The following is a 22,937-nucleotide window of genomic DNA, read 5'->3' as shown; positions in this document are numbered from 1 at the left end:
TAAAAAAAAGGCTTAATATAATATTATTAGTTAAAGAAAATCCTTATCATAATCAAAGAATTTTTTCATTATATTTGCATTAATAAAAGAGAAATTGGCATGTGAGGAAATTTAATGCTTTCTTTTTTTTCTTCACTATAATAATCTTTCTTTCAATATTTGAAGAAATATTCAAATACAATATCTTGTTCATTCTATAGTTGTATTATTCATGAACTCTTTTATAATAATTCTTCTTACCACTCCTTAAAAGACTAAAGAGCCATTTTTGACATGGAAATTAAATTTTATTGTCATATAAAACTTATTTAATGTGTCACATAAAATCTATACGAGAAAATTCGAAATGAATTTTAGATAAACCATAATAACAAAACTTTATTGTCTATTAGATGTTAATCAAGTCAAATTAAGTATCCGAGATTAAGAAATTATATAATACAAAGCAAATTCTTTGATATTAAAAGTGACGTTCATAATGTAATTCCCTAAACAAACAATAATTTTACAATTCGTTAACGAATGAAACATATTTCAAATTACATTTTTATTAAAACAAAACAAATTTTACTACTCTTGAATTTCACAAAAATAAAAAGTTTTTGACATTAAAGATTTTTGTTTTGTTTATCATTTCACAATTTTTATTATATGAGGTGCTTTTTTTATTTTATTAATATTATTATTCTTTTTTTTAGTTAAAGACATTTGTTTGGGCCTACTGTTCTACTCTTGGGCCTATTGGCCGCCTGTTCAACTTTTTAGATACACACGTTGAAAGGTCAAAAAAAAAGGAAAAAGCCCATGGGCTTAGTAGGTCTAGGAATACATACAACTATCCTGCATTTTTCTCTAATTGAACAGAAAATATTATAAGCAAGGTCTTCCACAAATCACAAATGAGTATGTAATCTCTGGTAACAAAGATACAAATACCAAACATGAAATTCGCATAATAATTTAAACAGAATTATAGTAATAATACACACCATTTTTGCTTTTGATAGCAACAAATATTAGCCAAGAGGAATGTCTAGGAATAACACTGCATGACCTTAGCTTAGAGAGATATAATGGAGTCATGGAATAGATGGATATGCTACTCCAGCAAGGGATAGGTCGTGAGATCCGATCCTCCTCCGCTGTGAAGATTGGGATGGTTCGGCTGCAGGCGTAAAGCAAATATGCGAGGGCCTCCGTTTTGGTATCCGATAATGGTATCGTAATCCACTCCGTTATCAACTAACCCGTATGGATCTTCTTTGATTGCATCCTTGATCAGATGAAAACACATCATAAACAATGGTTTCTGCGTAGAGAACTAGAATTTGCATTATAATAACGTATGATAAGCAGGTGCTTACCAGTTCATGTAACAGATTTCTGTGTATCTCTTCCACATTCCTCACCTGCAACAAGATCACAAAGAAAGAGAATTTTGTAGTATATTACAAAATGCAAGAAGGAAAACTATAGTTACTAAGTAGAGATTACCTTTTTCCTGGAAGTATCGATCTGATTGCTGATAACACGATACTGTCATACATTATAAAACAGACTTTGGTCAGCTTCTACATGAAAATGAATTCCAACCAAACCTGATTTTCAAAGCTTCTTGCACATACATGTTAAGGTAACACCAACACCAACAATTAATCTAGTTGCAGTTTTAATGAGAAAAATCAAACTTTTTTCCAATGAATTTGTATTAATTTAAATTAAAGCCTTAAAGTTTTAAATAACGTAAAAACGGGAAATTCAAGGAATCAATTCATCATCCACTCCTATTACTTGAGTTTAATCTAAATATAACTTATATTATCGATAATTAACCTTAAAAAAGTATTGCAAATTTATTGCACATGTTTCATTCCGTGAATCATACACAAATTGGTTAATTTCTCCTAGATAGACATCGTAAACATAGATCAATTATATATCTAAGGCATTTTCCCATGTAAGCAAGTAAAATTCATGTCAAACCATTCTAGTTAACAAAATACAAGGACCAAGTTAGCAAGATGGTGAACTAAATCATGTACTAATTAATTATAGTTAAACAAATTACTATTGAGAAAATCATTTAAAAGTCCTTAAATCTATTTAAAATAAAATAACATCCAATTTTTTCAGTGAATTTTGTATTGATGTATAGATTGAAACCTTAAGTTGTAAATAACATCAAAATTCAAGAAATCAATTCATTATCAACTCCAATCACTTGAGTTTAATCCAATTTTTTTTTTTGAAAGGCAAAGATGAATATATATATCAAAAAGAGGGAGAGGAAAAATCCCCTCCTAGCATCATAAATATATTTTATAATATCGACAATTAACTTTAAAAAGTATTACATAATCATTACAAATTGATTAATTTCTCCTAACTAGATATATAAATGTTGTCACAACAATCTTACTTTCGAGTGAAACATTAATTACATTATTATAGTAATTTAAAATTAATTTATCCTCTTTAAAAATTAAACATGACTTAGTATATGTCCAAATCAGGAAGAATTGAAGATTATTAATTAAAGCCTCTAGATTTAGGAAGGTATATTAAGTAATTAAGTGGCCGACCTTTCGGTCACGAATAAGCTTGACAGAGGTTTCCATCTCTTGCTCCAAAGCTTGAAGATCCTCAAAGCTCACATCATTCAGACAGTCACCCATCCTCTGCCTACCAATTTCCATTAATTCATGAACACAACATTCAACAAAGAGTAAAAACTGAATAAAATAATGGAAAAAATAAATATTATTTCTGTTTTTATTACTAAATATTGTTATTTTTTATATATACCTAATCTCTTTGCGCAGATTCCTGTTAACCTCTTTCAGCTTCTTCAGCTGCTCTTGCATTTTCTACAAACACACAAGAACTGATCAAGGTAACAGAGAGATCGCTTTTTTCCCTCCAAGCTCCCAAACATGGAAGTCAAAGAAGCAAAAAAAGGACAAGTAAAGAGTGAGACCTCATAGTGAGTGGTCCAGAGATCGACCCCCAACACCTTCTGGTACTGATCATATATTTGCTTCGTTCTACAAAGATAACAAAACAAATTAAAACCCCCCCCAAAAGCTTTTCAGAAATCTAGGGTTTCAAGTTTCAAAAAGAAGCAATTTAGGGTTTTAAAGAGAGATAGAGAGAGAGAGATACGAGGTGGAAGGGCTGATAAACTCGTGGAGTTTCCCAGTGCTGGAAAACATGATGATAGAAGCTCTTGCATCGCAAAGAACGGTAAGTTCATTAGCCTTTTTGAAGAGACCGTTCCTTCTCTTCGAATACGTGACCTGCCTGTTGGTTGCGTTCTCTATCAGCTTGATCTGGATCTTTCCTCGAGCCATGAATATTTCTTTCTCCTAGCTTTCCTTCCTTTTCTTTCTATAACACGGAGAGTGAAATAAAGAAAAGAAGAAAGAAGGGAGGAGAAGGAAAGAACTGAAATGAAGAGGGTGGTGGAATCCATTGCTAAAAATAGAAAGGCATCGCCTAATCGGTGAAAGGCTTCGCAGGGTTTGTTAAACGTGGTAAATGGGAGTTATCCCTTGTTTGATTTGAACCGAATATCGATGTTTGGGCGTGGGGACCATCACTTTCCGTCCTTCTCCGTCAAGGAATTTCTCTCTTCTCTTCTCATCAGTTTTGACTTTTCTTGACGAATCGTTATTTAACGGCGATTGGGGACGGTGGATTGGGCGTTTCCTTCAGAGACTTGGTTTTCCTACTTTGGGATAGGTAATTCGCAATTACGAATGTGGGGTGGATTTGCTTGACAAAATTTGAACAAAAATTCAGATTTTTTTTTAAATTTTTTTTTACATATGATCTTAAGTTATATAATAAGATGTAATGTAACCCTTAATTATTTTAATTTATAAATTACATCTAATTCATTCAAAAATTCAAACTCAAAATGATTAAACTCATTAGCATTATCCATTTCTCTAAATTTTATAAGATTTAATGTGTTAAAATCTTTAATCACATTAGATAACATAATTTTTTTAAATACTTATAATATACTCATTAGTTCTTTAATAAAATTTTGGAATTTATGATGTTTATATTTTTAATTGTCAAAGGTTTAAAACCATGAAAAATCAATCTTATAAAGACAAAAAAAGTTAACATATGGTCTTATTAAATTTGGTGTCTTAAGGTAGCAAGATTATTTATTTTGTAATAAGTTTACTATGTCCTAGTTTTTTTTTTTTGTCAATATTTAACAATGATGTTATCTTTATCTATTGTATTGGTTTGTTCTGTTTCTATTTATATTTTTGATTTCATCAATTTAAAATATTTTATTTAAAAAATCAATATTCAACTTTTTTAAAAAAATTCTGTCAAAACCATTTAATTAAAAAATTTTAATATTTCTGATTATTATTTAAATTACCTTATATTCGACCTTGTATGTACTCCAATTCTTTTCTTATTAATCATTTTTTAAAAGATTTTTTTTGTAAATAAAAAATAAAGTATCGGGGATCAACTGATGTGACATGAGAGTGGATTCTGCACCTAGGAATCAAGGAACCTTGATCATGGCCAACTGTGTAAGCACTTAAATTGAACACAGCCTGATTCGCTCCCTGCAGCAAGGTATTCGTGTGCTTCTTCTTTAAAGTTGTGCTAATATCCACCGGACTTTCTCAGGCTCCTGGGGACTACCTAGCTCGCAGCTGGTTTGAGGTAGTAGCTAGGCTGCGTTGGGCGTACGAATTTTTGAAGAAGTTAACGTTGTTGAAGCCTCTAGGTAACGTCATATCAAACCTTCCCAGCACGTCTAATCCAAACTTTTTCTTCTTTTTGAGTGCCAAAACCACCATTAAGATAAACAAATGGAGAAGTTTGCCTGTTAGCTTGTACTGCCCCGGGCTTGTATGTTGGATTTGAAAGGGTTCAGCCCCGCGGAGTTCCAAACCCAGGATCATGCTGGGTTTTCGATGGCCAGTTAGTGCTTGGGCCGAACATGTTGCATTTCATCTTAGAACAGGTAAAAATTAGGCAAAGGGAGGGAGGAAACCATGCAGCTTTGATCTGATGTCGGACCATGGGCGGACCCAGCCTTGTAGGAGTGGTGTCAGGTGACATCCCTCAATTCCTAAAAATGTATATAAGAATATTACTTAATTAAAGTTTTAATTATAATTTTTTATAATTAATGACAGTAATGAATCTATTTTTTTTTATAATTTTGTAGGGAAGAGATCAAAGATTTTAAGTAAATTTATCAAAAAGTAATTTACATATTAATATTTAAATGTTAAAAGATAAAAAATTTATAATTTAAGATTTTATTAAAAAAAGTTAAAACTTAAACTATTCTTCTTCTCCCTCCAAAAAATTCAAGTCCTACTCTTGACACTTGTAGTAAAGCTTCTTCTTCTCAATCCATGGCTTTGTTTTTCACTCTCTCAAAATAACTCATATAGTAATTTTCAACTCAAATTAAATTTTTAAATATTTCATGTATAAATATTTTTCAATTAATTTAATAGTTTAGGACTCAAACAGAATCTAGTTAATAGAAAATAGTATTGCATGCCAAATAATATCTTGAAACTATGAGTCTTTCTATTTTTTAATTTATTTTGTAGATATATTATTTGATTATTATATTTAATTTTATATTTTTTAATTTATTTTGTAGATATATTATTTGAATCCTCCTTCTCGTATTAAATGCATGATTTATATCCTATCTACAATCTCACAGCGAAAATTTTATAGCATAAACAACTTGGTGACAGAGTAAACTAATATTACAGAAATCAGCATTGTAATCGCAGGTGAATTTATTTTCTTGCCCCTTCGATCTGGCGGCTTTGATATTATGCAGAAACTGTTGGTAAATGGTGGAGACCTTCAATTGGATCGTTGTCGGGTAATAGCATTTTAGTGTTGAGCAGGGTGAATACTGTGAGACCAAGTGAGACCAAAACGGAAAGGGCTAACAGAAGAAGCATAAGGAGGTGTGCGATGCTGCCTTTCACTTCTTCTGCATATTCCGTGGAAGCTAGAGCCAGGACCGTCAAGGGAAATGAGTAAGCCCACCAGGCAACATTGAATCTCCTCATTGATCTGCTGAAAAGAGCTGGCCTGCAAACCTGTCTCAATACCACAAAATTGTATGCAAAAAGCATCAGGAGATATAAAATTGATTGGCTATACCATTCTGAGTCATGAGATGTGGTGCACTGCCAAATTCGTGCACCCAAAAACGTGGTGCATACTGAATTCCGTGGTCCATGGAATGACCATGGGTGATGCAAGGATCAAGATTAGCCTAACTTTAAACAATTTGCAGTTTTGTTATTGCATGGCCAAACCAACCCAAATGGTTCTTTGGAACCTAATATTTTAGTCGTGGATGAGTGATGAAAGCAAATTCGAATTCGATTCTCCAATAAGATTCCAAACATTAAAATTTCCATGCTATGGATCGATCTAAGTTTATAATAGTAATACTTAGCTACATGTCAGTATCTTGATGGTATTTTCTTTTTTAATGATACGTTACCAGGGAGGTGAAGAGGAAGAGGGAGAGGAAGAAAAGCATCTTGGATGCAGAATCAAAAGCACCAGTTATGGATTCCCAAGCCAAGCTCGCCACGCTTGGTGCGGCAAAGAACAAGAAGAAAACCGGCCTAAGCATCGCTGGAAGCCTATCACTGCCTGAGAAACGCTGGTAGAGGGTCACTAAGAGCACCAAATAATGGACCATCCCCAGTGAAAACAAGCAAACGGCGCTCTCTTTCCACCCCATATTTGCTGCAGCTTGTGCTCCAACAAGATTTCCAATGACTAATATCTGGCTTGTTGGATTTGCAACCGTAGACAGGAATTTCTTCCCTTTTGTAAACCATTGACCATAAAGTTCACATCGAGAGCAACAACAGGAACCGCGAAAAACCACCAGAGGACAAGATAGGAGGTTGTCTTTGGCGAGACAAATGGAGCTGATTGAAGTAAAAGAAGCCAGGAAATCCATGGAGCGAATAGGTAGTTAACCCCTACATGGTGCAAGAACTCTGCTTTCACCATCTTAAAGTAAAACAAGCATCTCAAGATGTAAAGAAGAGAAAGCAAAACAAGGGTAAAGAGAGCGAAAGACCATAGTACAAGAAAAGCCGTGGGGTGGAGCATGTGGAGCACATCCCTTAGAGTGCTTCTGTCATCGGTTGGTCCAATCAAGGTCTTCCACAATAAAGCCTGGCCACCTAGAGATAGGCTTATCCTAAAATAACCTGCATGAAATCTGGTTAAGATGGAGCTTAACTATTGCTTAATTCGCCTGACAAAGATGGCGGAGACACTGCTTAGATTTTCGGTGGCAAAGCTGCTCGTCTGAGGCGTACTGTCGACAACAAACTCCATCTCAGGTTCAGATCTTGAGCTCGCCATTGATCGGACAGTCAAAGTCAGGAAGATCAACTCATGAATTTGAGCAGATTTCTTGTTTACGGTGTGGTTGCGTTTTATAGACCTATGCAATATGTATAGAAAAAGCAGTGAAATTAAGTCAAATTAACACATAAAACCATAAAACAATATAGATAGATGAATCCTGGAATTGCACGTGGAATAGACATTACCTGTGAAATTCAGGGTTTTTTTATATTTTATTATATAATTTCCACAACTACTGATCAGCAAGCAGCTGCATTGCGTAAATGGGGACAAGCCGCAGACCTATAACGAAAAAAATACTCAAACGACAGTTTCAAGATAACTTGTTAGTGTAACTTACTGCGGGGAAGGCTTTTTCCATTAGCTGTGGTTACTCATGAAAATCGAAAGACTCCAGATACAATGTACCTGTAGAAGAACAAGACATGACAGGTTCACAGTAAAGCCGGACCGCAACATTGGTGACAGAAGTAAAATGTGGCATGATTTCTTATTTTCTGTTCCACTTCAAAGAATTGAAGGATCCAAGGATCCGCCCTGCTCACACAAGCAAAGATAGAATGGAATTTACACTATTCCCAGCCTTAACTTCCTGAAATAGCCCCTAAGTCAACCCTATGTTTGCGTTGTATATGTTTGACAAGAAAACTTCAATCTAACTAAATGTAGCATTGGGCCTTGGCAAAGTTTTAAGTTGGACTCCTTAAGTAAATATGGCAGTTGCAAACCCCAAACCATGATGGGTTTTGGATTTAGCAGAGAGTCTTCGGGCCTCAATCTAGTTAGCCAGTTTTGGTTGACAGATGTCTGAAGAAAGAGCTAAATTTGGGTTTGAATAAGACTGTGACAACTTGCACAGAGAAATGAATGGGATAATAGAGTGGTATTGTACCTTTGATAATGAAATCTCATATAGATTACAACTTGGAGGTGAAAACTACTTAACCCATGGAAAGGCTGCATATCTGAAGACAGCTCATTTCTTTCCAATATATTGGAGGATTTTTCTTCCAACCTAAATCTACTGTACTTGTCGGAATTGCCAAATCTTGGTAAGCCCAACCTTTTTGAATGCATTAACCATTCAGCATCAATTGGACTTCTCCATGTCTTGCCAAATCTTTTTTTCTAAATTCTGTTCTGTTCTCAAAAGACAGATTTGATACTGACTTAACAAGCCTTAGGCAAAGACTTTATCTGTACTTGTTCAGCACCTAATTCGAATGATCACGACTTTGCTTTGCAATTAAGTTAAACGACGATCCATGCTTCCCCTGTCATTTCTATGAATACAATGATACTTTTAAGCTAGCTGTTTCCCACATGATGTATCGGAATTTAGATGTTTTCAATGTCCAACGTTGTTCCTAATCTAATGACAAATCTAATCTTCAATGGCTGCTTCCCTATAATAAAAAGAATTATGGATAAAGATCACTTTAACTTAGATGGAAATTGGTTGATGTGATAATCATATAGATTAGGTAAAATCTTAGTTAGGTAGGGTAAATATACGAAAGAAGCTTCCTCAAACCAGACAAGTTCCAGAGGATATCCTTTTCTTTCATTTTGTAACCTAATGCCACGTTTTCTAATTAAATTGAATTTCGTACAATTCGCACGAATATACGTTTGGATTTGGTAGAATTTATAAAATTATTAAGTCTTAATCCAAAAGTAATTATGATGTATTGGATGAATTAAATTCTTTTGTCAATTCTACCAAATCCAAAAAAAAAAAAAAAGACTTAATTTGATGTTGGAGGTGGGTTGAAGATAGTAACTATAACCCAGTTGTGATGGGATGATTCTGAAATGTGCTCTTTGGATTCTTCTTGTTCATGCTGGGAGCAATGTAAAGCAGATATATTGATTAGTTTGATCTCAGACACAACCATTATAAACTGTTATCAAGTTTATATATATATATATAGAAATGCACAAGAGAGGCTCTCTGTCTCCCATGTGCTGTTATGCTTCACTGTACAATTTTATGATAATTTTTATAATGAAAATTAATAAACGAAATCAATGCTTTAAAAAAAACTCAAATTTCAATATTAACTAAAAATATTAATTTCTTTGGCATTGTTATTGATTTAGACTTTTCTTCAGACATGTTAGGCTGTTAATTAGTTTAGTGTCTTATTCGTGAATATACATATTCAAAAATCACTTTCACCTTTTTGGGTTTTGGGTCTAAGCAACATATTTAGTCAAATCAATTCCTTGATGAAGTTTTGAAAATGCTGTGATTTGATCCGATCTGTCAACGTTTGCAAAGATATTGTTGGACATCGAACCGCAAGTTGCTAAAGCTAGAAGCCAAGTTCTATTGTAACTGGAAAAATTGAATTGTTACTTTCACAAATTGTCAGCAAAACGATAGATACATAGAAATTTATCCACAAATCTGATAAACCCTTACAGTTTATCCCTTTTCCCCCATGATTTCCATGTTGTCCAATTGGCATATGGTGCATGAACATCCGGTTATTTGGATGGAATTGCTCATGTCTGTCAGGGAATTCGAGACCCTTGATATACTTTCTTCAGATAGTTACTAGCTACTTAAGTTTCCCAAATTAGAGATTGTAAGAGAGCATCTACCATTCACCTATACACATGTTTTATCATTTGTCTGAACAGTACTTGTTGTAGTTGCTGATTTTCTCTGTCGTGACACTTCCGGCAGATGAGAATCGAGATGACTTGCAGTTGGATCATCATTGTGAGGTAAGAGCATCTTAGTGTTGAGCAGAGTGAACAAAATCAAACCAATGGCGACCAAGACAGAAAATGCTAAAAGAACAAGCATTAGGAGGCGTGCAAGGCCGCCTTTCACTTCTTCTGCATATTCCGTTGATGCTAGAGCAAGCACAGACAAGGGAAACGAGTAAGCCCACCATGCCACATTGAACCTTCTCATAGATCTCTTAAACAGTGTCGGCCTGCAAACCTGTAGCCACAGAAAATGCAAGCAAATGATTACTTAATTACAACATGAATAAGATTGCACTTCCCAACCCGTGCACCGTACACGTGGGCACGTACGGAATCTGTTAATTCATGGAAAGAACCAAGGTTGAATTTCGAGCCCTTATCTGAAGAAACTCGAAAACGTACGCTGCCTACCAAAACAGTTGTACGTTTTTGTCATTGCATGGGGAAACGAATTCCTTATGGACCACAGGGGACCTAATATTTTAGTGGGCATGAAAATTTACTTTCAAGCTACGTCATTATCTTAATTGACAGTAATTTAAGCAGACGTTACTTACAAGTGACATGAAGAGGAAGAGCGAGAGGAAGAAAAGCATTTTCGATGCTGTATCGAAAGCACCAGAAATAGATTGCCAAGCCAAGCTGGCCGTGCTTGGTGCTGCGAAGAACAAGAAGAAAGCGGGCCTCAGCATCGTTGGGAGCCGATCGGTGCCTGGTAAACGCTGGTAAAGCGTCACGAAGAGTACTAAGTAATGCACCATCCCTAGTGAGAAAAGGCACATAGCACTCTCTTTCCACCCCATATTTGCCGCGGCTTGTGCACCCACCAGGTTCCCTATAACCGACAACTGGCTCGTCGGATTTGCAACAGCTGATAAGAACTTCTTCCCTTTAGTAAACCATTGGCCATAGATTTTCACATCAAGCACCACAACAGGAACCGCAAAAACCCACCAGAGAACCACGTAGGAATGGTTGTTTGGGGTAAAGAAAGGCGCTGATTGAAGCAAAAGAAGCCAAGAAATCGACGGAGCGAATAGGTAGTTAACCCCTACATGGTGCAGGAACTCCTCTTTCACCATCTTGAAGTAAAATAAACATCTCAAAAGGTAAAGAACTGAGAGCAAAACAAGGGTAAGGAACGCGAAAGACCAGAGTAGAGTAAAAGCCCTGGGATGAAACATGTGGAGGGTAATTCTTAGACTGCTCGTGTCATCGGTTGGCCCCATTAATGTCTTCCATAACAAAGCCTGGCCACCCAGAGATAGGCTTACCCTGAAAAAACCTGCGTGAAATTTGGTTAAGATGGCAGTACTTGATTCCTTAAGACGCCTAGCAACAATGGTTGAGACGCTGCTTCTTTGAATTTGATGGGTTGCATCGCTGCTGGTGTGGGGTGTGATCACTACAAACTGGAGCTCAGCTTGGGATGTTACGATGGCCATGGCTAGGAGGATACATCAGTCTCATAAATCTAGATAAGAGCTGTGATGGAGGTTGTGCATATTTCTTGGTTACCATGGTGGGTATTTATAGAGCTAGAGAAAAGATACGTGATACACAATAACGCATTAAAAATTATGAAATTGCACGTGGAATAGACATTTCCTTGTGAAATTCATTTCTTTTACTAAGTATAATTTAATAATAAGAGTAATAAGATATAAAAGGTAATTTCACACGTTACTAATATATAATCAATTTTTTTTTCAAAGAATTCACAAACACAAGTACTTAATCATAAAATTAGTTAGATTTACAAATGAAAAGATCAAAACTATCTATATAATAATTTCTGATTTTACTCCAACTGCAAATTTGATCGATTTCATCATGCATTGCATGCCGTTTTTATATTGATAACTTAAGTGTCAATTAATTGACAATTGAACATTCATTTTTATATATATATTGAAGAGGAAAACTTCTTTCTAGCTTTTAAAACACATGGAATTTGTGATTAAGAGGTTTTTTTTTCTCTTAATTTAAGAAAAAAATAATAAGAAAACCTTCCAATTGAGATTAGTGGGCATAAATTTTGTGATTGTGAATTTGTGATAAGAATATTCTCAAAAGCTAGTGAGTGAGAAGGAGCTAAATGTTGGGTCTGAATCACAAGTGATACAACTTGTGTGGAGAAATTGATGGGATAAAGTAGGGGAGGAAGGCTGCTATCAAATGCAAAAGTACTGTTGCAGTACTTTTTGAAGTTTGAATTATCTCCAGAGACAGGTCATTTCTTTGCAAGAGTTTGGAGATTTTTTCTTCGAGTTTTAAACCTGTTGTTGTTGACGGCTTTGCCATGTTGAGTGCTGCAGGTAAGCCTAATTTCTTTGAATCCCCCATTAAAATGGAACACTGGACTTTCTTGACAACTTGCCAACTTTCTTTTATTTTATTTATATTTATCACAAAAGGACATTATTTTGATTTTGACACATATCTTGTCCAAGATACAAAGGCTGTGATTGTGAAGAACTTAGCATGACCAAGCAATGTTAAAAATTGACATATCTTCATGAGTTTGTGATGTTATTTCCTCATTGATACTGATACAGTTCTTGTTCTTTCCTCCAGGTCCAGGAAGGATTATGAAAATCTAGGAGAAATCGGATCATTGTTCGGTCAAAGAGCAATTGACATAGTGAACATAATCAAGTTAAAGGAGACCGAAGGCAAAAAAAAAGTGGTAAAAAAGAAGAATTTCTTTTGGAAATGTTGTTGTACATACAAATTTCTTATTGAATATTCCTTGACTCAGCTTCAAGGGTCTTGACGACTTGATTTTGATCGCTTGATCTTGATCACGAACCTCGTTACCGCTTGATCTACCCTTGATTTTATTGATTTTGATCACGAATATCTTGATTTTGATTACAAACTTCACTGCCACTTGATCTTGAGCATAAACTTCGTTGCCGTTTGATCTTGATCATGAACTTCGTTGTCACTTGATCTTGATCACGATCATGTTGATCTTGATCACGAACTTCGTTGCCGCTTAATCTTGATCTTCTTGATCTTGATCTTGATCACGAACTTCGCTGCTGCTTGATCTCGATCACAAACTTCGCTGCCGCTTGATCTTGATCTTGATCATATTGATTTTGATCACGAACTTCGTTGCCGCTTGATTCGTTTGATCTTGATCTTGATCACGAACTTCGTTGCCGCTTAATCTTGATCTTGATCATGAACTTTGTTGCCGCTTGATCCTGATCACGAACTTCACTACCACTTGATCTACCCTTGATTTTTATCACAAATACTTGATATCTTGATTTTGATCACAACCTTCGTTACCGCTTGATCTTGATGATCACAAACTTCATTGCTGCTCGATTTTGTTGATCTTAATCACGAACTTCGTTGCTTGATCTTGATCACGAACTTCACTACCGCTTTACCTACCATTGATTTTATTGATCTTGATCACAAACACTTGATTTTGATCACAAACTTCGTTGTTGTTTGATCTTGATTACAAACTTCACTGTCACTTGATCTTCATCACGATCACGTTAATCTTGATCAAGAACTTCGATGCCGCTTAATCTTGATCTTGATCACAAACTTCACTGCCGCTTTATCTTGGTATTCGTAATCTTGATCTTGATCACAAACTTCGCTGCTGCTTGATCTTGATCTTGATCATGTTTATTTTGATCACGAATACTTGATATCTTGATTTTGATCACGAATTTCGTTGCCGCTTGATCCGCTTAATCTTGATCTTGAACACGTTGATCTTGATCATAAACTTCATTGCCGTTGGATCTTGATCTTGATCATGAACTTCGCTATCGCTTGATCTTGATCCTGATCTTGATCATGTTCATCTTAATCACGAACTTCGCTACCGCTTGATCTTGATCACAAACTTTGCTGCCACTTGATAACCCTTGATTTTGATCATGAATACTTGATATACTGATTTTGATCACAACCTTCGCTGCCACTTGATAACCCTTGATTTTGATCATGAATACTTGATATACTGATTTTGATCACAACCTTCGCTGCCACTTGATCTTGATGATCATGAACTTCGCCGTCTCTTGATGTCGCTTATCTGATCACGAACTTCGCTGTCGCTTGATCTTGATGATCATGAACTTCGCCGTCTCTTGATGTCGCTTATCTGATCACGAACTTCGCTGTCGCTTGATCTTGATCATGAACTTCGCTGTCGCTTGATCTTGATCATGAACTTCGCTGTCACTGAACTTCGTTGCCACTTGATATTTACTTCAGAAGTCTTCTACTCTTCTCGATCTTCGAAATGTTCTCAATCTTCGAATGCCTCCCAATTTTTGAATGCTTTCTAATGAATCCAAAATAACTGGGAGGAGCTCCTATTTATAATGCTAAGTGAGAGACTTTAATAAGAATGTAATCTCTTTAAATTATCTATAAATTATTTTAATTTATTTAAAGATAAATTATGATAACTCATTGAAAGTCTTTTGATTGGTCAGACTTTGAGTCATTGAATTTTGATTGACTGAAGTTAGATATTATCTCTAAATTATTTTAATTTATTTAAAAAATAATTCAATAATTAATTTTGATTTTTATCTCTAAATTAGTATAATTATTAAAGATAAATTAAATGATCAATAATTAAATTTTGATTGATCAAAAATATAACTAGTATCTCTAATTTATCTTGATTTATTTAGAGTCAAATTATATAATCAATAATTAAATTTTGATTGGTCCAATTTAAATATTATTTTCAAATTATCTCAAGGATATATAACACATAGGTGAGTTGGTTCAATTATGTATCTTTGAAATAATCTAACTAATAAATTAATTATTTTATAATTAAATATATGATTATAACATCATAAAATCCACTTGATAGCATGTAATTAGATCATAATTTTTCTTGTGTCCAAGCTAGAGCCAGGGTCCCACCGGGAATGAGTAAGCTCACCAGGAAACATTCAACCATCACTACGGGCTCAAGTTCATGAAAGTTGATTCAAGTATAGGCCCATTGCATACTGGATTTTAGCTTTTGGGTTTGGATTGGATGAGCCCAAAACCATATTTATTTTAAATAAATTTTATCTTTTTATATTTTACACGAAATAATATTCTGTAATTAAATGACAATGCATAAATAATTATACATTTATTCATTCGAAAAATGCCAATTTAATCTTCATCTAACAAAGATTGCATATTTATCATCTTTTCTTAAAAAAATTAAGGCAAATGTAATAAAGTATATCATTTTCTATTTATAAATGCGGAAACATATAAAAACAATTTTTTTGCCAAACATAAACACGTGTTGGATGTGTCTTATTCCGAAAATTCCATTACCGAAAAAATGAAAATTAATGTCCTCACTTGGAAATTACTAAAAAGTAGAACTGGAAAAAGAAAAAAGAAAAACAGGAAAAAGGACAAAGAAGTAAAGAGATTATTTGAAAACGAAGCAGCACCAAGACGTGTGATGCAGTGATAGCACCGTCCTGAAAAAACACAAACATCTCGCGCTGAAAACCCGAAAACCAAGAGAATAAAAAACGGAGCTTTTGTATCTTTCTTTTCTAGGTTTTTCCTTTTCCTCATTAACAGATCGGCGATACTCTCTTCCGATCATCTCCTTAACGTACACGTTATCAACTTTGCTTATCCTGTGCCAACTCCTTGGCAGATCTACCAATTTCTCAATACCGTTTCAATTTGCAATGCTCGTTTCTTCTTGATCCCCAATCTCTCAGGTAACTTTTCTTTTTTCGTTTCTGTTTTAGACAGTCTTTACGATAATTACTGCTGTTTTAGGTTTTTGTTATTCCGAAAGATTTGAATTTGTTTCGGTTAATGAATGGTAGGATTGCGTTTTGACTTTGGATCTTGAGAGGGAGAGGGTGAAGATGTTGACGAAATTTGAGACGAAGAGCAATCGGGTGAAAGGGCTGAGCTTTCACAGCAAGAGACCATGGATCTTAGCGAGTCTACACAGCGGCGTGATCCAGCTGTGGGATTATAGGATGGGGACTCTCATTGATCGATTCGACGAGCACGATGGCCCCGTCCGTGGCGTCCATTTCCACAAGTCCCAGCCTCTCTTTGTCTCTGGAGGTTTTTAACTTTTTTCAAAATTTTGCTCTTTTAACATTTGCAAGATCTTGTTCATTGGCGCATTGGCAGATTTAATCTTGTTTATCTGAATATTTCAATGTTTTATGATCTTCGAATTCGTGATCTAAACAATTAGATTCAATTCATAGGAGTGCTTCTGTATTTTACGGTATTGCCATTATCAGTTATGCTGGGCGTACCTTTAGTTCTTTTAACTTATTTGAAGGAAAAGCGGGAGCATGATATGATCTCTAGTTATAAATTTTTAGCTGAAAATTCAAGTCTTAGATTTGGTTAACGTTGTCTAGAAACACGATTTACACTAAGTACTAAAGGAGGAATGGACAGATTTTTTCCTGTTGTTGTACTTGGAATGTGCCTACTAAAGCATCGAAGTGGATTTGACATTTAAAATATAAAGACTCTATAAAGATATTTGGCAAATGTGGTGTCTTGTTTATTCTTTTAAATATTGTGGTTATCTGTAGGAGTGGTAGCTTTTGGTTAAATGTAAATGCCGGGTCTGTGCAGGGGATGATTACAAGATCAAAGTTTGGAATTATAAACTGCATAGATGTCTGTTTACACTTCTTGGGCACCTGGATTATATACGTACTGTTCAGTTTCATCATGAGTATCCATGGATTGTTAGTGCAAGTGATGACCAAACAATCAGAATATGGAATTGGCAGTCTCGGACTTGCATTGCAGTGCTAACTGGACACAATCACTATGTCATGTGTGCCTCATTCCATCCTAAGGAGGACTTGGTTGTTTCAGCATCCTTGGACCAAACAGTTCGTGTGTGGGATATTGGCGCCCTGAAGAAGAAAACAGTTGCCCCTGCCGATGACATCCTGCGTTTGGGTCAGTTGAGCCAGATGAACACAGATTTCTTTGGTGGGGTGGATGCTGTTGTTAAATATGTCTTGGAGGGTCATGATCGAGGAGTTAACTGGGCCTCGTTCCATCCCACTCTTCCTCTAATTGTCTCAGGGGCGGATGATCGACAAGTGAAACTTTGGCGAATGAATGGTATGTCTTTGTAATCCTGTTTGCTTTTAGTTCTTTAGAATTATCTTGTTATATACAAAGGTCGATGTGTGTTTATATTTCTTTACACAGACAACGCAAAAACCACTGAAGGGCTCTTTTATCAGAATGACCCGAGCAAGTTAAAATTAGCATGTCTAAAGACATGGATGCTGGAATGTGGATTTTCTGATTTGAGATAATTTAGGCAAAAGGACCTTAGTTTTGTCAATTCCATTTGGCCAATATAGTGTCTTTGCAGTGTAAAGTTTAATGACATATTCTTCAAAAAAAAAAAAAGGTTTAGTGACATACAATTTTTTATTACTCTATCTTCATTGCAGATACAAAGGCTTGGGAAGTTGACACTATGAGAGGGCACATGAATAACGTGTCATGTGTTTTATTCCATTCAAGGCAGGACATCATTGTGTCTAATTCAGAGGATAAGAGTATTCGAGTGTGGGATGCTACCAAGCGTACTGGCCTTCAGACATTTCGCAGGGAGCACGACAGGTTCTGGATACTTGCATGTCATCCTGAGATGAACCTTATGGCTGCTGGTCATGATAGTGGCATGATTGTTTTCAAACTGGAGAGGGAACGCCCTGCTTTTTCTGTGAGTGGTGATTCAATGTACTATGTTAAAGACCGGTTTTTGCGCTTTTATGAATTCTCAACTCAGAAAGACACTCAGGTGATCCCAATCCGTAGGCCTGGTTCTACCAGTTTAAACCAAGGGGCAAGAACACTTTCTTATAGCCCCACGGAAAATGCTATTTTGGTCTGTTCAGAATTGGATGGAGGCTCCTATGAACTTTACATTATACCTAAAGACAGTTTTGGCAGAGGTGAGTCTGTTCAAGACGCAAAAAAAGGTATTGGTGGATCAGCAGTTTTTGTTGCTCGAAATAGGTTTGCTGTGCTTGACAAGAGCAGCAATCAAGTATTAGTCAAGAACCTTAAAAATGAGATTGTGAAAAAAGTTGCCATTCCAATTATTGTTGATTCAATATTTTATGCTGGAACCGGGAACTTGCTATGCAAAGCAGAGGATCGAGTAATTATCTTTGACCTCCAACAGAGGATGATTCTTGCAGAGCTTCAAACTTCTTTTGTTAGGTATGTTGTTTGGTCAAACGATATGGAGAGTGTTGCCCTGCTGAGCAAACATTCAATCATAATAGCCAACAAGAAGCTCGTGAATCAATGTACTCTCCATGAAACAATCCGTGTAAAGAGTGGGGCTTGGGATGACAATGGTGTCTTCATATACACTACACTGACTCACATCAAATACTGCCTTCCCAATGGGGACAATGGAGTTATTAGGACCCTCGATGTACCAGTGTACATCACGAAAGTGTCTGGAAACACCATGTGTTGCTTGGACAGAGATGGGAAAAATCGTGCCATAGTATTTGATGCAACTGAGTATGTATTTAAGCTGTCCCTCCTGAAAAAGAGATATGATCATGTTATGAGCATGATTAGGAGTTCTGAGCTCTGTGGGCAAGCCATGATTGCATACCTCCAGCAGAAAGGCTTCCCTGAGGTTGCTCTTCATTTTGTAAGGGATGAAAGGACACGCTTCAACTTGGCACTAGAGAGTGGGAACATCCAGATTGCAGTTGCTTCTGCCAAGGAAATTGATGAGAAAGATCACTGGTATCGCTTGGGGGTGGAGGCCCTTCGGCAGGGTAATGCAGGCATTGTTGAATATGCTTACCAGAGGACAAAAAATTTCGACAGACTATCATTTCTCTACCTCATCACAGGGAACATGGATAAGTTATCGAAAATGCTAAAAATTGCTGAAGTCAAGAATGATGTCATGGGTGAGTTCCACAACGCTCTATACTTGGGTGATATCAAAGAACGTGTCAAGATATTGGAAAATGCTGGCCATTTGCCACTTGCTTACATCACTGCTGCAGTTCATGGGCTCCATGATATTGCTGAGCATCTAGCTGCTGACCTGGGAGATGATATTCCCTCTTTGCCTGAGGGTAGATCTCCATCCCTTTTGACACCTCCAAGTCCTGTCTTATGCGGTGGAGATTGGCCTTTGTTAAGGGTAATGAGAGGAGTATTTGAGGGTGGTCTTGATAATGTTGGCAGAAATGCTCAGGAAGAAGATGAAGAGGCTGCTGATGCTGATTGGGGTGAGGATTTGGATATTGTTGATGTGGAAAACATGCCAAATGGAGACGTCAGTATGGCCCTTGTGGAAGAAGCACATGAAGAGAATGATGAGGGAGGATGGGATCTTGAGGATCTTGAACTTCCACCTGAAATGGGTACTCCAAAAACTGCTGGCAATGCTCATTCATCTGTTTTTGTTGCCCCTACTCCAGGTATGCCTGTAAGTCAAATTTGGATCCAAAAATCATCCCTTGCAGCTGAACATGCTGCTGCAGGCAATTTTGATACCGCCATGCGTTTGTTGAGCCGGCAATTGGGTATCAGGAATTTCGCTCCCTTGAAACAATTATTCCTTGACTTGCAAGTGGGCTGCCATTCTTATCTTCCTACCTTTTCCTCTGCCCCTGTCACTCTTGTGGCAGTGGAAAGAGGATGGACTGAATCAGCAAGTCCTAATGTAAGAAGCCCGCCTGCTCTTGTTTTTAAGTTTTATCAGCTGGAGGAGAAGCTCAAGGCCGGTTACAAGGCCACAACTTCTGGAAAGTTTACAGAGGCTTTACGGCTCTTTCTTAGTATTCTTCACACCATTCCTTTGATCGTTGTTGACTCTAGGAGAGAGGTTGATGATGTGAAGGAATTGATCATCATTGTGAAGGAGTATGTTCTTGGTTTGCAAATGGAGCTTAAAAGGAGGGAACTTAAGGACAATCCTGTACGTCAACAAGAGCTAGCAGCCTACTTCACCCACTGTAACCTTCAGCCACCTCACATGAGACTGGCATTGCTGAATGCTATGACTGTTTGCTACAAGAATGGTAATCTAATGACAGCTGCTAACTTCGCAAGGCGATTGTTGGAGACCAATCCCACCAATGAAAACCAAGCGAAAACTGCCCGTCAAGTCCTGCAAGCGGCCGAGAGAAACACGAACGACAAAGTCCAGCTGAACTATGATTTCAGGAACCCATTCGTAGTTTGTGGGGCAACTTATGTGCCTATATACCGTGGACAGAAGGATGTCTGCTGCCCTTACTGCAGTTCACGGTTTGTTCCATCCCAGGAAGGTCAGCTTTGTCCTGTCTGTGATCTCGCAGTGGTTGGATCAGATGCATCTGGTTTACTTTGTTCCCCTTCCCAAATGAGATGATTCCAAGACCAAGGTCTTTTGGACCAATTTTCAGTTCTTTCCATCTCCATCAACAGTTAAGCAGAGTGTGTTCAATCAGATTGTATATCCGATATTATTATTTTTTTTATTCTATTTTTTTACTGCCAGCTTATTTCAATTCCTTACGTTCTCCTCTACGGTATGATATTCACTGTAATAAACTCGAGAATTTTGGCTTAGAATATTCTTGTTACTCGTGAGTAGTAGTGCATCAGTTTGAGATGGCGAATTCAATGTATGCACGAAAACGATTGCTTTCCATCCCTAAACTGAAGTCACCGACGACCTACCATCATCGCATAAAACTTAATTCCAAATATATTTAAAATAATAATAATAATAACAATAATAAAAGAAAAGAAAAAGCGATGAACAGTTACTTCAACGAAAGACCTTTTTTCCCCACAAGTGTTTGAGAATGTCAGCTGTAAAATGGAGTGTTGCTTTAAAGGAATCATCACAACAAGTTAACATCACTTTTCCAGATTAAAAAAAAAAGAAAAAGAAAGAACCTTTTGCCACGAGTAGAAACAGGTCAGGGAAGGGGTTTCTGTTTCCGTTGCGAGGGCATCAGTTTTAAAGAGGGGTCGTAGGTTTGTCAAAAAGTTAGTACACCTAGGCACGTGACAGGGGCGAGTTCTGTGAGTCTCAACCTTTCCTCCCCAAGACATTATGTCATGCAACGGCCAATTACTTACTCCCAATCAATAATATGCTTAAAGGGTAAAAACCTAATGCCCTATCCATTTCAGCCTATAAATATCACCTCATCATGCCCATCACATGCAAAGCCCACCGGGCCCACTCTAATCCCCCCAATTGGACCCACCTCTAAACCTCCATCTAATCCCTATCTCCATCCCTATTCTTCAATGGCCGAAAGGGGGACCAATCCATTATCATAAAATTCCTAATCTTTTGTTTTAACTAATTCTCCCCGGCCCATAACCATTGCATTGGCCGTATCTGTGACATGTGAAAGTTCTTGTCGAGAACGAGAGGTAAAAGAGGTTTTGAAAATGAGTTTCTATTTGATATTGTGTCTATACAATGAATATAACTAGGAGTTCATAAATACGAGTTAATATGAATATTATATAAAGACACGTAGAGGGGAGAGAAAATAAGAGAAGTACTGTTGATAAAGGCTATGAGTTTGCACTTTAAAAACCTTCCGCCTATAATTGCACGTAGTGTCCCCCCTTGCCACTCCCCTTTATGGGTCGAGTGGGCAGGTTAGGCTTTAGGGTGGGGCTGGCTCAGCTGCGTGGTTTATACTAATTTGAGGGGGAGAGAGAGAGAGAGAGAGACTTCTCTAAGTTGGCGAGGGACATGAAAGGAAGGGACCCCTACACGTATTGTGAAGTAGGAGAGTTCATTAGCCAACCTAGGGTTTTCGCTTTACTGGTAGTTTCCAAAGGCATTCTTCTGCTACTGCTGCTACTGCTTTTTATGGCCATCTTATGTATAATCTCTGAATTTGGATCCACATTCTTGTGGGATCTATCATCTATGCAAAATCACGTGATTTCTTTTTATTTTTTCTTTCTTTCTTCTTTGTTCCACCATGTAGGTACAATAAGGATGAGGTTTTCTTTTCCAAAAGCTAGAAGATGAGGTACTTGGACTTATGCTATCTAACAAAAAGAAAATCATGCAAGTTTACTTAATTTTGGCCAAATATGCTTGGCCCTCCCCCTCGGATTAGGTTGAGATTAAGGAGAGGGAAGCAGAAAAAACGAGCCTGCAGGGGCAGCATGAGAACCACCTGAATGATGAAGGAAACCCCACATGGCTTTTTCGAGAAAGAGGAGAAAGTTTTTCAATAATTTTTATGCAGCTCTTTTCATATATTCCCTAGCTCCCACCCTTGAATCTTCATTGGAAATTAAACATGTGTGAATGGTTTTCAAAGGGTCAGTGAAAGAACAAGGTTTGTATATTTGGTTTGAATGGTTTTCTAACGATCAAAGTTGGCATTAGCACACCAAAACTTTTTAGGGTTTTTCTTCTTTTCATATTATAAACCAATAAACAAAAAGCTAATATTTTCCTTTTTTTGGTCAAGAAAATGTGTTCAAACCCATAGAATTACAGTTGTAGCTTGGTTCAAATATATATATATATAGGTCTTCCTAGGTCATGGTTCAACCTTTTTGTACAACAAAAATTTTGGCTTTGCTAAATCAAACACTACTTTTGTCTATTTTTTTTTATTTTTTATTTTTCAAAGGACGGAAAGCTAATGAGTAATGTGATCAAAAAGAGCATGGAAACCGCAAATAATTATTGAGTCTTTTGCTAAATGGATGGCTAAGCTTAGCTTTGTCGAGTTCATGATGAA

General features: G+C 36.6%; 3 protein-coding genes and 1 pseudogene across 3 annotated transcripts; 1 reads left to right on the top strand and 3 right to left on the bottom strand.

The window, feature by feature from the left end:
* Nucleotides 1-853: 853 nt before the first annotated feature.
* Nucleotides 854-3,443, bottom strand: AP3 (K-box region and MADS-box transcription factor family protein). The gene is made up of 7 exons (XM_007017619.3): nucleotides 3,163-3,443; nucleotides 2,978-3,044; nucleotides 2,806-2,867; nucleotides 2,583-2,682; nucleotides 1,495-1,536; nucleotides 1,365-1,409; nucleotides 854-1,273 (listed from the first exon to the last, which is right to left on the bottom strand). The coding sequence occupies exons 1-7, from the start codon at nucleotides 3,348-3,350 to the stop codon at nucleotides 1,100-1,102; spliced, it is 678 nt and encodes a 225-aa protein (XP_007017681.3). The 5' UTR covers nucleotides 3,351-3,443; the 3' UTR covers nucleotides 854-1,099.
* Nucleotides 3,444-5,726: 2,283 nt separating this feature from the next.
* Nucleotides 5,727-7,441, bottom strand: LOC18591480 (S-type anion channel SLAH1-like; annotated as a pseudogene).
* A 2,375-nt stretch (nucleotides 7,442-9,816) lies between these two features.
* Nucleotides 9,817-11,628, bottom strand: LOC18591479 (S-type anion channel SLAH4-like). Its single transcript, XM_007017617.3, has 2 exons — nucleotides 10,704-11,628; nucleotides 9,817-10,381 (listed from the first exon to the last, which is right to left on the bottom strand). The coding sequence occupies exons 1-2, from the start codon at nucleotides 11,589-11,591 to the stop codon at nucleotides 10,040-10,042; spliced, it is 1,230 nt and encodes a 409-aa protein (XP_007017679.2). The 5' UTR covers nucleotides 11,592-11,628; the 3' UTR covers nucleotides 9,817-10,039.
* Nucleotides 11,629-15,595: 3,967 nt separating this feature from the next.
* On the top strand, nucleotides 15,596-20,822 carry LOC18591478 (coatomer subunit alpha-1-like). The gene is made up of 4 exons (XM_007017616.3): nucleotides 15,596-15,887; nucleotides 15,999-16,248; nucleotides 16,780-17,283; nucleotides 17,625-20,822. The coding sequence occupies exons 2-4, from the start codon at nucleotides 16,041-16,043 to the stop codon at nucleotides 20,570-20,572; spliced, it is 3,660 nt and encodes a 1,219-aa protein (XP_007017678.2). The 5' UTR covers nucleotides 15,596-15,887; nucleotides 15,999-16,040; the 3' UTR covers nucleotides 20,573-20,822.
* Nucleotides 20,823-22,937: the final 2,115 nt, after the last annotated feature.

The sequence above is a fragment of the Theobroma cacao genome, chromosome 8 (genome assembly GCF_053813885.1).
Source record: "Theobroma cacao isolate CCN51 chromosome 8, ASM5381388v1, whole genome shotgun sequence".
NCBI classification, from domain to species: Eukaryota; Viridiplantae; Streptophyta; class Magnoliopsida; order Malvales; family Malvaceae; genus Theobroma; species Theobroma cacao.
The sequence above is the reverse complement of the archived record's forward strand: the minus strand, read 5'-3'. Positions and strand labels throughout refer to the sequence as shown.